This window comes from Puma concolor, chromosome D4, assembly GCF_028749965.1.
Source record: "Puma concolor isolate L17-30 chromosome D4, mPumCon1.1.hap2, whole genome shotgun sequence".
NCBI classification, from domain to species: Eukaryota; Metazoa; Chordata; class Mammalia; order Carnivora; family Felidae; genus Puma; species Puma concolor.
This window is the reverse complement of record NC_141679.1, coordinates 17,174,530-17,189,175: the sequence shown is the minus strand read 5'-3', so window position 1 is coordinate 17,189,175 and position 14,646 is coordinate 17,174,530. Positions and strand designations below refer to the sequence as shown.

Here is a 14,646-nt window from a genome sequence, read left to right as displayed (position 1 = left end):
TTATGAAGAAATACAACTGCTTAACTCAAATTTAGTAAACATTTATTTTGAGGATAAAATACCTTTTTCATTAATTTTTAGATTTTGTGCTTTCACTACTTATACAGATTTCTTTCTATTGAAATTTGGTTGGGGTATTAGAAAGACCTCAAACAGGCTTCTCAGGATACTCTTCCTCAAGGCACCCACAGAGAGAAAAAAACCAAACAGTCACAGATAGAAAACTCTCACAGTAGCAGTTATTCATTTCCTGAGCTAACCCACTTCCTTTTTCAAACATTTCCTTCTCTTCACCAATGTGTTTTTTGAAATTAGCATCAAAGTCTTCTTGCAAAATACACTTCTGGACCCGGGGCCTGGAACCTAGGCAAATGCCAACGGCCATGTCATTCTTAATGTCATCGCCACCTTGATACAAAATTAGAATCTCAAATCAAGTGTCTTTCAGTAGTACAGAGGGCTCCCTGCAATATAAATTGATGTTTTAGCAAAAGAAGCTGAGTTTTTATGAGCTCGAGCCATGCTCTGGGAAAACAAATGCTATCAAAGTAAAAAAAATTTCATGGCTCCTGGCTACTCCATTACAGAAAACCATGGCGTCTTGTATGATAAGGAAATCAATTTTTTTCATTTTCAGACCTTCAGCAGACTGTAATGAGTTGCTGAATTTCTTCATACTAAGTGTAACCTCAGAGATAAACTAAAAGTCTAACGATGACTAACATTATGTATTTCATTATAAATATATCTTCTCAATGATTATGGACTCTAATCAAAGCCAATATACAGAGCTGAAAAGAAATTTGGCTATTGTGATTCCTTTGTGCTAATAAATATAAAATACAACTTAAAAGATAAAATCAGCCTTCACCTAAATATAAATATAAAAAGCTTTATTTACCGGCAAAGAGTGATACCACAAAAAACAGACAAAAGGAATCCAGTCTCTTCAAATGTTTATTTTTGTCAGAATAGCTGACGATTTTCTGTTAAGTCTTTTGGTTCATTACTTATAACAAGCATTTTTCCCCTTGAAAAACCCACTCAAAATATTTTAATCCTTGAGGTAAAGAACTTTAACTAAAAAAACAAAACAAAACAAAAAAAAACAAAAAAAGAACTGATCTTTTTTTTTTAAAGAAAAAAATTCTTAAAATTCCTTTAGCTTGATAAATAGAAATAATCTCTTCTTGTTCTACTCTGGTGAACAAAAATGTACTTTATACAGCAAAATATCCAGTCACTTATTGGCAAACTGAAGGTGAGAACCTACCCATTTACATGTTCTACTCAAACACAGTGCAAGACTTCCATGTTCATATAGACTTCAAAAAACAAAAACAAAAACAAAAACAAAAAAACCCAAACCAAAAAAAACCAAAAACCAAAAACCGGTTACCAACACTCTTCTGGCAAAGACGAGGGTTTTGGAATGGCAAAAGGAACACAAGTTTTAGATCTCAAAGCTCCAGAAGGGAATTAATCTGAGTCTTCGTCATCAAGATACTCCTCGGCATTGCTTAATGTTCGAACAGCATCTAAAAGGAATGGCGGGAAGGCAAAACGGGCAAATTACAGATTGCTCACATTTGGTTTGCACTTTCAAAGCTCCTGATACCTCAAGGGATCGTAATCTTTCCTCAGGCCCGGGGACTGTACCACCCCTGAGGATCTTTTTCAACTTTTGCTTTCCTGCCTGACTGTTCAGTGTCTGCTGTCCCAGAGGCTGACAAACGCAGCTGTCTGCTCGTTCCTTGGACACGCAGAAAAGTAAAGCCCGTAGGCCGCAGGTACCATTAATCTACCTTGCACAAAATGCAACCAGCCACATGTGCCGTGACCGGCACGGAACACACCGGACGCTCCTCCACTCGTCCAACCCCCTCTCCCAATGACAAGTGCCACATGTGGCTTCGGTCAGTCGACAGCCTGCAGCCTTACTTGAAGGCAAGATCACTGGGTAGAAAGGTAACTAATGAGGGGAGAAAAAAAGGAAAAGAAGCAGAATGAAAACACAGAAGCTTCGGTTTCATCTCTAAAAGCACGGATAAATTAAAAAAAAAAAAATTTTAAAAAAGCACGGATAAATAAAGTATGCTCAGAGGTAAAAGAATGAAATTTAAAAAAAACCCAGAAATTTGAAACAGAAAGAGCCGAACCCTACCATACGTGACATCAAGCTTGAGCAGGGGTCAAAACGAAGACATCTCATCTTTAAATGGTCACCTATTCGGTTGTCTATTTAAATGCCTATAAGCAACAGGTTACACGGGGTATAATTTCAGGGGGCAAACTGAAACATGAGCCTAACCACCGTCAGAGCTCAACAAGTGTATGTTATCATGGTCTCTAAATACTATCTTCCCGTGCTCATTGGAGAAACGACTGATTCCAAGTCTGGGGCAGAAAGTGTACCTCTTGTCATACCGTAAAACAAGGATGCTGTCAAAGAGAGCGTCAAAGGTTCACGATCCAACCCGAAGAGGCCTCCACTAGCCAAAGAGGAGCTATCAACAGGGATACTAAGTATAATGGATTGAAACACAAATATTGCAACGCACATCGCAGAGAAGCCACTAGTCCTCTTTGGAGAATGAGAAGGAACCAGCACATTATTTTGAAAACTCCTAAATAAAGGACGAAAATCAAGCCTTTATTCTTCTACTACACAAACTATTCCTTGGAGTCATCAAACCATGGATGAAGGGCAATTTTTTTTATAGAATGTTCCAGCTGATAACTGAGACAGGAGTGACAGAACTAGAATATGGCCATTTCACAACTGTTAGTGAACTAATGGATCTAGACAACGATCATCAATGAATGCTAACATCACAGGATGAGTGACAGACAGATAATACGTGCCTCTGATGAAAGAACACAGCTTTCTTCATGAAGCATTCTTCCATCTACCCTTTCACAGACACATAAAATGTAGAATCTAATCAAACCTCTAGATCTAACACCAAATGACAAAAATACAGAGGAACCTTTAGATCTAACACCAAGTGACAAGATTACAGAGGAAAGAGGAACCTGTCAAACACCCTGAGAATGCATTTATGCAATGCCTAGACTGAGAAATTCAGGAAAACTGACCCTGCTTCTTTAATAAATAAATAGCCAGGCTAAACGAAGAGGGGGAGAGGAGAAGGAAAGGAAACAATGATTTAGGAGATGTATCTACCAATCAGAACCTGACCTTATTTAGACCCTGACTTAAACTATAAATAAAGAAACAGATAAGTAAGTCAACAAAGCAGAAACAAACATGTATGGGAAAAAATGGTGAATCTGGACAGTGACAAGATACTTGAAGATATGAAGGAATTATTAATTTTAGGTCTGCTAGTGATAATGTAGCTTTGCTCAGTCATTATCTTTACAAATTTAGGAAAATAATTATAGAGAAAAAAGAAAGGGACAAGGGAGAGTTGGTACAAGGGAGGTAGAAACGTATACGAGAAGGAAAGATTCGGATTCAAAGAAGTGGATATAAACAGAACAGAGGCAGCCTTGAATAATTTCACACCAGCTTCCAAACTACTAGAAATCTCCAGCTTGTCTGCATTCATCTCCATCCTCCTTATGAGAAGTTCTGGAGACCTGGGAGGAATATACTTTGTTCTATCCCACGTGCACGTACAACTTCAGGACTGGCTGTAAACTTTTTGTCTTCTTAAGCCACAGACAAAAAGACCATAGCAAGGCTCTTTCCTACTCTGCTTTGCTCCTACAATCCTACATGTTGCCCACTGAGGTAGTCTTGGGCCTCCAACGGTTACCTCGGCGCTTTATTTCAACCTCGTTTCTCCTGTTAGCAAGAGAAGAAGGCTCGCCATGCTGCAAACTCTTACTGAATGGAAATCAAGAGACAGGAACGAGCCAGGAATATAAATTCCCTCTCCTTCCTTCCTTTTATGGATTGCTCCCAGGCACAGTTTCTCTGGAATCTTCTCACATGGCCAAGTGCTGAGGAGCTCCGTCTCTTCATAGCCCATCTTGGGCCGTGACCATCATGGTAATGTAACTCCTAACCACGCCTCCCCGTTCCTCCTAGCTGACTTCCATCTCTCCTCAATGTCACTGACCTGAATTTGCACATTCCAAACCAAGTACTAGCACTTAAGACAGACAGTCAAACAAACCATAAAGGGTGGAAAGACAGACACAGTAACCTGGATAAATCTCACAGGCACAGCATTAAGTGAAAAGAAGTTAGACACAAGAAAGTACATACTGTTTGGTTCCATTTATATCAAGTTCAAGCACAGGCAAAACTAGGCTAAGGTGAGAGAAGAGGAGGACGTGGAGGGGTTTTCAGGGTATGGAAAATGTTCTCTACCTTAATCCGGGTTGTGGCAAATAGGTGTAAGCACAGTTTAAAAAAAAAATCAAGATGTAAACTTAGGATTTATATACTTTACTTAATATAAATTATACCCCAATTTGTAAAAACTGGAAAAAGAATTTAAAGTGTTGACTCCTCAAGGTAGGGCTGATCCTCGGCCCTACACACATGTCCCAAAGTTACCCTTCATGGTAACTACAAAATGTGACTTGTTTTTTCTCATTAAAAAAATCCAAGATATGGGGCGCCTGGGTGGCGCAGTCGGTTAATCATCCGACTTCAGCCAGGTCACGATCTCGCGGTCCGTGAGTTCGAGCCCCACGTCAGGCTCTGGGCTGATGGCTCAGAGCCTGGAGCCTGTTTCTGATTCTGTGTCTCCCTCTCTCTGCCCCTCCCCCGTTCATGCTCTGTCTCTCTCTGTCCCAAAAATAAATAAACGTTGAAAAAAAAAATTAAAAAAAAAAAAATCCAAGATAAGGGGTGCCTGGGTGGCACCCAGGCAATTGAGCATCTGACTCTTGATTTCGGCTCAGGTCATGATACCAGGGTTGTGGGATCAAGCCCCATGTCAGCTTCATGCTGAGTGTGGAGGCTGCCTGAGAGTTTCTGTCTCTCTCGCTCTCTCTCCCTCTGCCCCTCTCCCCTGCTAGTGCACTCTCTCTCTTAAAAAAAAAAAAATTCCAAGATGTGCTTTTAAAACTGGAAAACAACATCAGAATATACTTTTCCCAGTGTAGAGTTCGTGCTGGCAATTAGCTATATGGCCCAATATTCAACTCTTACTCCAACTAAGATCACAATACAAATTCAGACTTTTCACTGGACGATTGAGGTAATGAAGCGAGAAAAAAGAAAAGAAAAAGGTAACGTGAAAACTGAAATATGAAAATTCATTTCTTGCCTCTGTGTCAAGCCCTAAGATTACCTCATTGATGAGTCCATTATCTAATCATTACACATTTAGGAAAGTAGACCAAAGACACTTAGTGTGAACAGAGCAGAGGAGACCTACCTCCCAGCCCTGTTCTACAAAGACTGCAGAAGGGTGAGGGAAAAAGAGCAGATGTGCCTTCCCAGCTCTGGGTGCCCAGATGGAGGCTTCTGGGTACAGCTCTCTGGGGTCTGAGCAAGTGTGGCATTCTCCTTGCCTATCATGATCAAGCTCATAGTGTACATGGGGCTCTGATAACCTTCAACTCCTAAGAAACCTTACTCCTCGCTCAGGACATTCTGAAGGTACCCCTAGAACAACAGGAAGTCAGTGGCAGAAAAAGGAAGTTGGGCCATAGTCCTACTTCCTGACCCAACCAAGGCAGCAGGAAGGAAGAGGTCTGTGCCAAGTAAAAGCATCTCTCCTACATGGCTGCATATACACTTCTCAATCAAAATGTAGCTGGGGAGCACCACGCAGCTGGTACATACTTTCCCGCTCACTTAGCAGACCCTCGATCCATCTACGCATGAGTAATTACTTTAAAGAAACACCAGCTCTGCCAGTGAGCATTCACGGCTGAGATAATTAAGAAACCCAAGCCGCTTAGTGGTTTACACTACATCTGAACTGAAGTTAAAAGAAGTAAGAAACTGAAACAAAGACATATCTGGAGTAAAGAACAAAAGGAACAGCAGACTCGTGAGGAGGGCTATGACGGGAATTTGGTGATGGGCAAGGAGGATCATTCTGGGAAGCTCCCTTGGCAAGTCATGAAGAAAGGAGGACTGTTTGCTATTTTTGATTAACTAAAGCAGGAAACCAGAGATCTGACTGTATTTTGTTGCTTCCGCGGGAACAGGGATATGGGACAAGGTAACACCACCTCTTCTCATAAAACAAAGGGGACTTAAGGAAGAGAGAAGCTTTCCAAGGGTTCCAAAACGAATGGGAATGTGATTCATATAGGAAAACAAATCAGTACCTCACTCCACAAGCTCGGAGGGTGACAACGTCCTCAGATTAAAGTAGAAACAAAAATGTACTCAGCCTCTACACTAGAAATGTCTCAGAAGTTGTTTTGGTGACTCTCCACCAACATGGACCAGGCTAAACTTTAGACTCTAAAAAGCAATACTAAAAAGGGTTGGAATGATGAGTACCAATGCTCACTAAAGACATGAAAAGCGAGTTCTCCATTATACTAGTTCCATTCTAGAAAACGGTGGACAAGATGTATCAATCATTGGCTTATACTCCAAAGTGGTATGAAAGTACCAAACACGAGATAAAGGTAGAGGAAGGCTTGAGAAGTGAGGGTGGGGGAAAAAAAGATTGAATGTCCCCTCCAGCCAAAACATCTTGTATTTTTCTTTTTTCTCCCTCGGGGTTCCTCAGGGGCCGGGAGGCTGATGGTGGACGAAGGGGAGAGACAGGAGAGGAAAATGAGAAGGAGGGGTAAGGCACACCGCCCCCCAGCATTTCTTTCAGGGGGAAGCATTCAGTACATTATGTACAGAGAGGTCCAATAAACAGCCAGTCTCTGAATAGTAATCATGAACAATGCAAGCGTGTTTCACACCTTTTCTTTAACCCCTTTTCAAAATAACCACAAGGACCTTTCTTTTTTTTTTTTCCAACCCCATCTCCCACGCCAATAGATATTTTTATCTCGAAGAATGTATACCTAAACTTTACCTTTAAAAACCACCCCACGGTCTGTAAACAAACATCAAATTGGTTATCAAGACCAGAATAATTCTGATCGTAGTTTACTGATACTCTCGTTTAAAACAGAGATAAAATATAATCATGGAGCTCTTCAGTGCTTAATTGAAAAATAAATATTTAGAGACAACCACTTGTAAAACCATATCCGGAACCATGGTTCTCTGATAAGGGCTCTACTGGAAAGCAAGTGATTACGACCTGATTGCAAGGAACAAAGGAAACACACAAAAAATACTAAAAGGCCAAAGTCTCTTCGATTTGCTTGCATGAAGGCATTCTTCAATGTTGCACGTTCCAAATGAGACCCAGGATATAAAATCTGACTTCAGAACCACATGAAGAGTTTACCAAGAAAACGTTTCCCCAATTCTAAGATGGTAAATCTTAGTCATGATGGCGTCAGAGGAGAAAGAAGGATCGAAGGCAAATACCTGTTCCCTGTTTCTTTTTCAGGAGAGACGCACAGGCCGCGTTGGTGGCCATGTCCAGGGCCAGCTTCTTCTCGTTGTTTCTCAAGTCTGTTCTTGCACCTTCCCCAACACAAGAAAAGCAAGTCAGGTGTTTTTGAAGAATCTGTAGTCCGCTACTACAGATTCTTCTTCCCACCAAGACGAATCACTTTTGGCCAAACTGACTAGAGAACCATTCTGGCCCTGAAGTAAGCTTTTTCAAAACAGTCAAAGCACGTTTGGCGTCTTGAAATCAGGGCGCTTGCTGCTGCGTCCCAGATAATTAGGCACAATTAAAATAGAGCCTTTCCTTTCAAATCCTCAGACTGCTGCATGTGACTTTTCAGGGGGGACTTCACTATCCCCGAGGTACCTCCTGAGTCAGTTGGACTCCAATGTGTCTTGGCACGAGTTTTTGGAGATTAGTTTAACATACCCTTTGCTTCTTGAGAGAAGCCCGTGTGGGTGGTGCCTGCCGGGATTAGTATTTCATATCTGCCAAGTATACTCTTGTGCAAATTAGCAGAAGAGTAACACCATAAAACCTAGAGGCAATCCATTGTTCCCACAGCACATCTTCTGCTTGCGTTTCGTCCGGGTCTTCGTGGTGATAAAAATTACATCAGAATTCGTGGGTATATTTTCGTTGCCAAAACTTCACAAATGCAGAAGTGTGCTGAACAAAAGCATACGTCCCGTTTCGTCCCCTGACTAACCCCTCCCTGCCCCATCTTCCAGTTTGTCTGGGGGAATCCATTCCCAGCAAGTGGGTATCAGTCCTCACCTCCCTCAGGTGCAGGAATGCACTCACAGACATCTATGCATATATACGTAAAATCACACCACATATAACAGTCTGTAAGTCGATTTTTTTAACTTAGCAATATATAATGGAACTCATTCCTCAGTAGTACACATAGCTCAATCCATGTAAACATTTGTAAGTATTCAATTTTGTGGGCATTCCAATATTTATTTAATAACTCTCCTCTTCCCCTATCGAGGGACACTTAGGCTGTTCCTTTACCACAAACAATATTGCTGTAAATCTCCTTGAACACCAGCTTTCTGAAGTATGGCTTCCTAGAAGTGATGCTGGGATATAAGGCTATGTATATTTTTAATTCTGCTAGCTACTGTCCGATCGCTGTCCAAGAAGGCTTTACCAATTTATACTTTCTGCCACAGTACAGGAGAGAGTCATTTTGCTTGTAATCTCATCCTCTTCAGGAAACAAAAAAATAAGTGTAATGAAACTCAAAGGGACAAAAATACTGAGTCAAGAAAGCATGGTTTGTTTAATTAGGAATATGGCGACTGTGTCTAAAAATCTCTCTCATGAGACTTAGATCTGCCCACAGCTAAGGGTCTATAGAAACCTCATTCGCTTATTGGGCCACGGGGATAAATTCCGGAGGGTTAAGAGCTCTGTGACTGATCATATCTTACGTTAAGTTGCACTTTAGAACCCATATACATGATTTCTTTCAGGACAGGAAATGTTTGCAGCCAGCAAGGCAAGAGAAGAAATGACCATTTCCTGGGTCCCTCCCAACGAGTGCTACCCAAGAGAAATACGATGTGAGCCACATGTGTCATTTTAAATTTTCTAGCGGCCACATTTTCAAAAGGTGGAAACCGTTTTAATGACATATCTTATTTAACACAGTAGATCCAAAATGTTACCCCTTTATCATATAACCGATATAAAAGTTATTGCGATACTTTACGTCTTTTTTTTTTTTCCCTAAGTCTTTGAAATTTGACGTGCCTGTTACACTTACAGTACATCTTGGTCCAGACCATGCTCATTTCATGGGCTCAGGGGCCTGTGTGGTTAGTGGCAGCCAGCACAGACAGCCCAGTTCTCAGCATAACCCTTAGGGGGCACCTCATGCTGTCTGATCTTTTGTACCTGAGATGTACATCACCAATGTCCTTTAAATCAATAACACGTCCTCTCTATATCCCACAACATTGCTGTGAGGATCCCTAATGAACGTGCATCCATAAGACACCTTGGGATTCAAGCATCTTATATTATAGCTTCTGGACCAGGATGCAGGACGGGGGGATATGCCTGGCCCTCTGTAAGGATTAATATTTATGTGACGGATGGATGGATGGATGGTCAGTTCATAATTTCACTGTCCCCTCTGACTTGTATAAAAATAGGGAATCGAGGTATCTTCATCTTCCCCGTACTTGTAGCACCTGCTCAGATCAAAGCAGGACATTACAGCCACAGCATTCTTTATCTGTCAGGACTTTCCTTGTGAACAGGGGCCTCAGCACCTTTCCCCTACAGCTTTCTGAGATAGCATCTTCTCTGCACGGGTGCACATACACACGCCTTTCTCCAAGGACCCTTTAATCCCACAGAAATATACAATAAACTCCTACGAAAAGTAATATATGTAATTTTAAAGCTTACCAAGCTTTTAACGTAAAACGAAAAATTTAACACAAATCACCACTGTAACTTCGTCTTATTGTAACAACTCTGTGATACAGACAGAGTAGAGGTTAAAATCCCAGTTTCAAAACACGGAGCCTATGATTCTTCCTACTATTTCAAATAATGTAATTGAACACAGCCTGTTTTTCCAGGGTGAGCAAAGGCCAGACAGATGCTTTACCTTTTTCCAGAAGCAAGTGGACAATATCTGCATAACCTTTCCAGGCAGCGGCGTGCAAAGCTGTGTCTCCCAACTTGTTCTATGGTGATTTAAAAAGAGAAAGCAGCATTTTAAAAAGAGACGGTGGGTTGAAAACATGCACGAATTCAGGTTTACTCCAAGCAAACTCAAAGTGAGAACGAGTTATAAAGTCATATAAAGTTCCCAAGAGAGAAAGGAGACTCAAGGGATGAGAGAAAAGTCATTTGGGGGGAGGGGATGGATGAAAGAGGAGAAACGGACGTGGCAGAGCAGAGGGAAACACCAGGAGGGAGCAAGCAGACCTGCCCCTGCAAACCTCGCAAGAAATCAGGCCCTGGCGATGCCCGGAGACACTGGAACGAGCGTGAGGCACGGGACTGGACACAAGAGTACTGGGTGAAAGTGTTTATAGAAATAGTCAGGGGCGCCTGGGTGAGTCAGCCGGTTAAGCATCTGACTCTTGATTTTGGCTCAGGTCATGATCTCCTGGTTCGTGCGATCGAGCCCCATGTCGGGCTCGGTGCTGAGAGTGGGGAGCCTGCTTGGGATTCTCTCTCTTCCATCTCTCTCGGCTCTTCCCCAGCTCGCGCACGCGCACTCTCTCTCAAAATAAATAAACATTAAAAAAAAAAAAAAAGGAATTAGATCACCTTCCTCTCTCCTTGCTGCCAGGTGACCCAGTGCGGATGGCAGGATGACCCTGTCGAAAAATGAACCGGGTAGTTTCCAAGCTCAGGGGACTCGGGTACAAGGGAAGGTGGCAATAAGGCCAGGAACTAAAAGTGGTGGGTGAGCTGAGACACCTACAAATTGAGCAGTAAGACTCCTCTCCCAGCTGCCTTTACCTACCCTGCTGCCCCAGTGTATACAGCCTAGCACCTGCAGGCAGGGAGCTGGAGGACAATCCTCCGGTGGAGGTGAATAGCCCTGCATGTGGAGGGGGAGAGCATACTCACGCTGACATCTGGGGATAACCCAGCACAACAGCCAGGACCTTTCCACCTCACCCTACAGAGAAGCCCACAGCCAGTAAGCCCCATGTGCATGCAGAACTTCCAGTCACCCTTAAACATGACTGGAGACACAAAGATACTAGGTATTTGAGGAAAGCCTCTCATATTTGAGAGAAGATTAAAACAAAACGAATGGATCTCAGAGGGAAAAGACACAGTACAGTGAATGGCAGGAAAGGTTTTAAAAAGCTGTAATTAATATAGGCAAGATACAACATGATATGCAGCATCATGCAACAAGAAAAGAAGCGATTTAAAAGCAATAATCAGCAGGGCACCTGGGTGCCTCAGTCAGTTAAGCGTCTGACTTCGGCTCAAGTTATGACTTGGCCATTCATGAATGTGAGCCCCGTGTCAGGCTCTCTGCTGTCAGTACAGAGCCTGCTTCAGATCCTCTGTCCTCCCACCCGCCAAAAATAAGTAAAAAGAAGAAACATTTAAAAAAGAAAGCAATCATGAGAGTAAAACAGCTTATAAGTAGACAAAATTCTAAGATGCTGCCCAAGATCCCCGCCCCCTGGGGATCCACCCCCTGTAAAATTCCTCCCCCTCAAGTATGTATGAGACTAATGAATATAATAGGATATCACTCCCATAATGCAGTTTCTAATCAGTTGACATTGAGTTCATCAAAAGACAGATTATACTGGGTGGGCATGACCAAATCAGACGGGCCCTTTCCCAAAGGTATAGCTTCAGAAACACAATCTCCTAGTGACCTTTAGGAAGAAAGCAAACAGCCATGTTGTGAAATGTCAACGGAGAGGGGTGATCTCTGAAAGCTGAGGTCCAGAGCACTGCAGGTGCAAGAAACTCAATCCCGCCGGCAACCTGAACGAACCTGGAATGAGATCTGAGCTCCAGATGAGAACCTGCTTCTGGCCAATACCGTGACTCTGGCCCGTGAGACCCTGAGCAGAGAGCCCAGCTCTGCCATGCCCAGAATTCTGGCTTACAGAACGTATAAGGTAAATGCGTGTTGTTTTAAGCAACTAAGCTTGTGGGTTATTTGTCACATAGCAATAGAAAACCTAGGACATTGAGGAATTAAAAAGGTAACCAAAATAAAACATAAAGCTAAGAAAATCTTGGAGTGCCTGGGTGGCTCAGTTGGTTAAGTCTTGATTTCTGCTCCAGTCGTGATCTCATGGTTGGGGAGTTCGAGCCCCGAGTAGGGCTCCACGCTGACAGCACAGAGCCTTCTTGGGATTCTCAATCTCTCCCCCTCTCTCTGCCCCTCCCCTACATACTCTTTCTCAGTTTCTCTCTCTTTCTCTCTCTCTCTCAAAATAAACACATAAACTTAAAAAAAAGGTAAAAAATCTCTGAGAAAAACTAAAATAACTGGAGACTCAACAAGAGGTCCAACCTAACTACTGATGGGCATTCCAGAACCAAAGAATAAAGACAATGGTCAATAAAAACTAGAAAAGAAACAGTAGACCCTTTCAGGCTGAGACAGTCCACCACCTTTACTGGGAAGAAACACGCTGAAGCACATTAAGAAATTTTAGAACATCAAGGACAGGGTAATGATTCTAAGCAACAAAAAAGCAGATCACACACAAAAGAATGGGAATCAAAATGGCATCAAACTTCTCAAGAGCAATCCTAAAAACCGGAATACCATAGAGCCTTGCCTGCGAAATTCTGAGGAAAATCATTCTCAACCTAGAATTCTGTCAGCCAAATCATCAATCCCTAGGTCCCCTTTCTTAGGAATCTTCAAGGATGTTCTTCAACAAAAGGAGGAAAACACGGGATCCAGAAAAGTGAAGACACACCCCGGGAGAAAGGCGCCAGTAAAGAGACGCTCAGAGCAGAGATCGAGGATAAGGGCTTCGGGAAGTACCATTCCAGGGAGAAAAAAGAAAGTATATCAAGAGAATGTTAAACAGTGTGGGAATCTTAATGAGACACAAAAACCAAAAACCAGCGAGGGGCTCCTGGGTGGCTCAGTTAAGTGTCCGACTTAGGTCATGATTTCATGCTACCTGAGTTTGATCCCTGCACTGGGCTCTGCACGGACAGTGTAGAGCCTACTTGGGAGTCTCACTGTCTCCTCTCTCTCTCTCTGCCCCTCCCCTACTCATGCTTTCTCTCTGTCTCAAGATAAATAAACCTCCAAAAAAAAATATTCTCAGCAAAATAAAAGTCAAGAAGTACAGAAACAAAAGTTATACAAGCAGCGAGCAGCATTTAAACATTTAAATAGCCGGGGCGCCTGGGTGGCGCAGTCGGTTAAGCGTCCGACTTCAGCCAGGTCACGATCTCGCGGTCCGTGAGTTCGAGCCCCGCGTCAGGCTCTGGGCTGATGGCTCGGAGCCTGGAGCCTGTTTCCGATTCTGTGTCTCCCTCTCTCTCTGCCCCTCCCCCGTTCATGCTCTGTCTCTCTCTGTCCCAAAAATAAATAAACGTTGAAAAAAAAAATTAAAAAAATAAATAAATAAATAAACATTTAAATAGCCATAATACTTGTAAGCATCATAGAGTAATATAACCAAAAACTATGATATGATACGTGGGGCAGACCAGAGGAACAAAGGGTGGGCACTGGCAGATCAGAGTTGGGGCAGCTGATAAGCTTCAACCTTCAGATGGGGCACTGAAATATTTATGAAGATGATGACTTAGAGGACAGCCCCATAAGCATCTTCCTTAGTAACATGAAGGCAAGAGTTAAGAGCTAAACGTTGAGAGTGACATATGAGAAGGAACATGGTAGGTGTTTTGGGCTTTATACAATTTGGACTTCGGTACAATGGTACATTTTTAATGATGCACTTCTACTACTTGGATTAAAAATTGTATGAAAGATAATAAATGGGAAAAGGTCAGTTCAAGGCACAAAGATAGGACTTTCCATGCCCATAAGTCACACCACGAGAACAAGGCAGGTGTGTTAAGTGACCACCAACTTCCGCATAAGCGATCTTACCTGTTGGTTCAGTTCAATGTTTGGTTGAGTAAACAGCATCTCCACTATATCTGAAATAGAAAAGGTATTTTTCAAGAGTGCAAAGGAAAAGGCTGGCAAGACTAGGCATAATCATTTTAAAAAGAGGATTGATTCTTTAGAAGAATCTTCAAAAAAATCCTTGCAACAAATTTGCTAAAATTTACGTAAATACAAGACTTAAGAGCCTAAAAAGTAGAATTATCTAAGGAAAAACTGTGTTCCAATAATTTGGCTTTTGCATTTTTCACATGGCAACTATTATAGAAATAGCTCTACATTCACCATGACACTTTACACTCATTTAACGAATCTGCGTTTGTTAGCTAAAATGAGATCGGCTTCTTTTGGGGAAGAGCCACGAACTGTCCTCTGGCTATGCTGTTTAGTTTGTTGGGTGCTCTTTCTCATTGCTGTCGTATTTATTTTGTGTGTGTGTGTTGTAGGGAGAGGGGGAAAGAGAGTGGATGTGGCAGATTTGGGGTCAGGCTGAAACAGATCTAGAAATTCCATTTGTTGTATTACTGGTTGCAACTGAGAAGGCTGCCCACTCAA

The 14,646-nt window shown here is 42.3% G+C and overlaps 1 protein-coding gene across 1 annotated transcript in view; it reads right to left on the bottom strand.

Annotated features, from left to right (window-relative positions):
• Positions 1 to 939: 939 nt before the first annotated feature.
• The window catches only part of OSTF1 (osteoclast stimulating factor 1), a 57,856-nt gene continuing 44,149 nt past the window's right edge, over positions 940 to 14,646 (bottom strand). Inside the window, exons 7-10 of the mRNA XM_025931477.2 lie at positions 14,074 to 14,123; positions 10,102 to 10,180; positions 7,445 to 7,543; positions 940 to 1,538 (exon numbers count right to left, since the gene is read on the bottom strand). Of these exons, the coding sequence (XP_025787262.1) occupies positions 1,480 to 1,538; positions 7,445 to 7,543; positions 10,102 to 10,180; positions 14,074 to 14,123 (287 nt within the window). The 3' untranslated portion in view covers positions 940 to 1,479. The remainder of the gene's footprint in view (positions 1,539 to 7,444; positions 7,544 to 10,101; positions 10,181 to 14,073; positions 14,124 to 14,646) is intronic.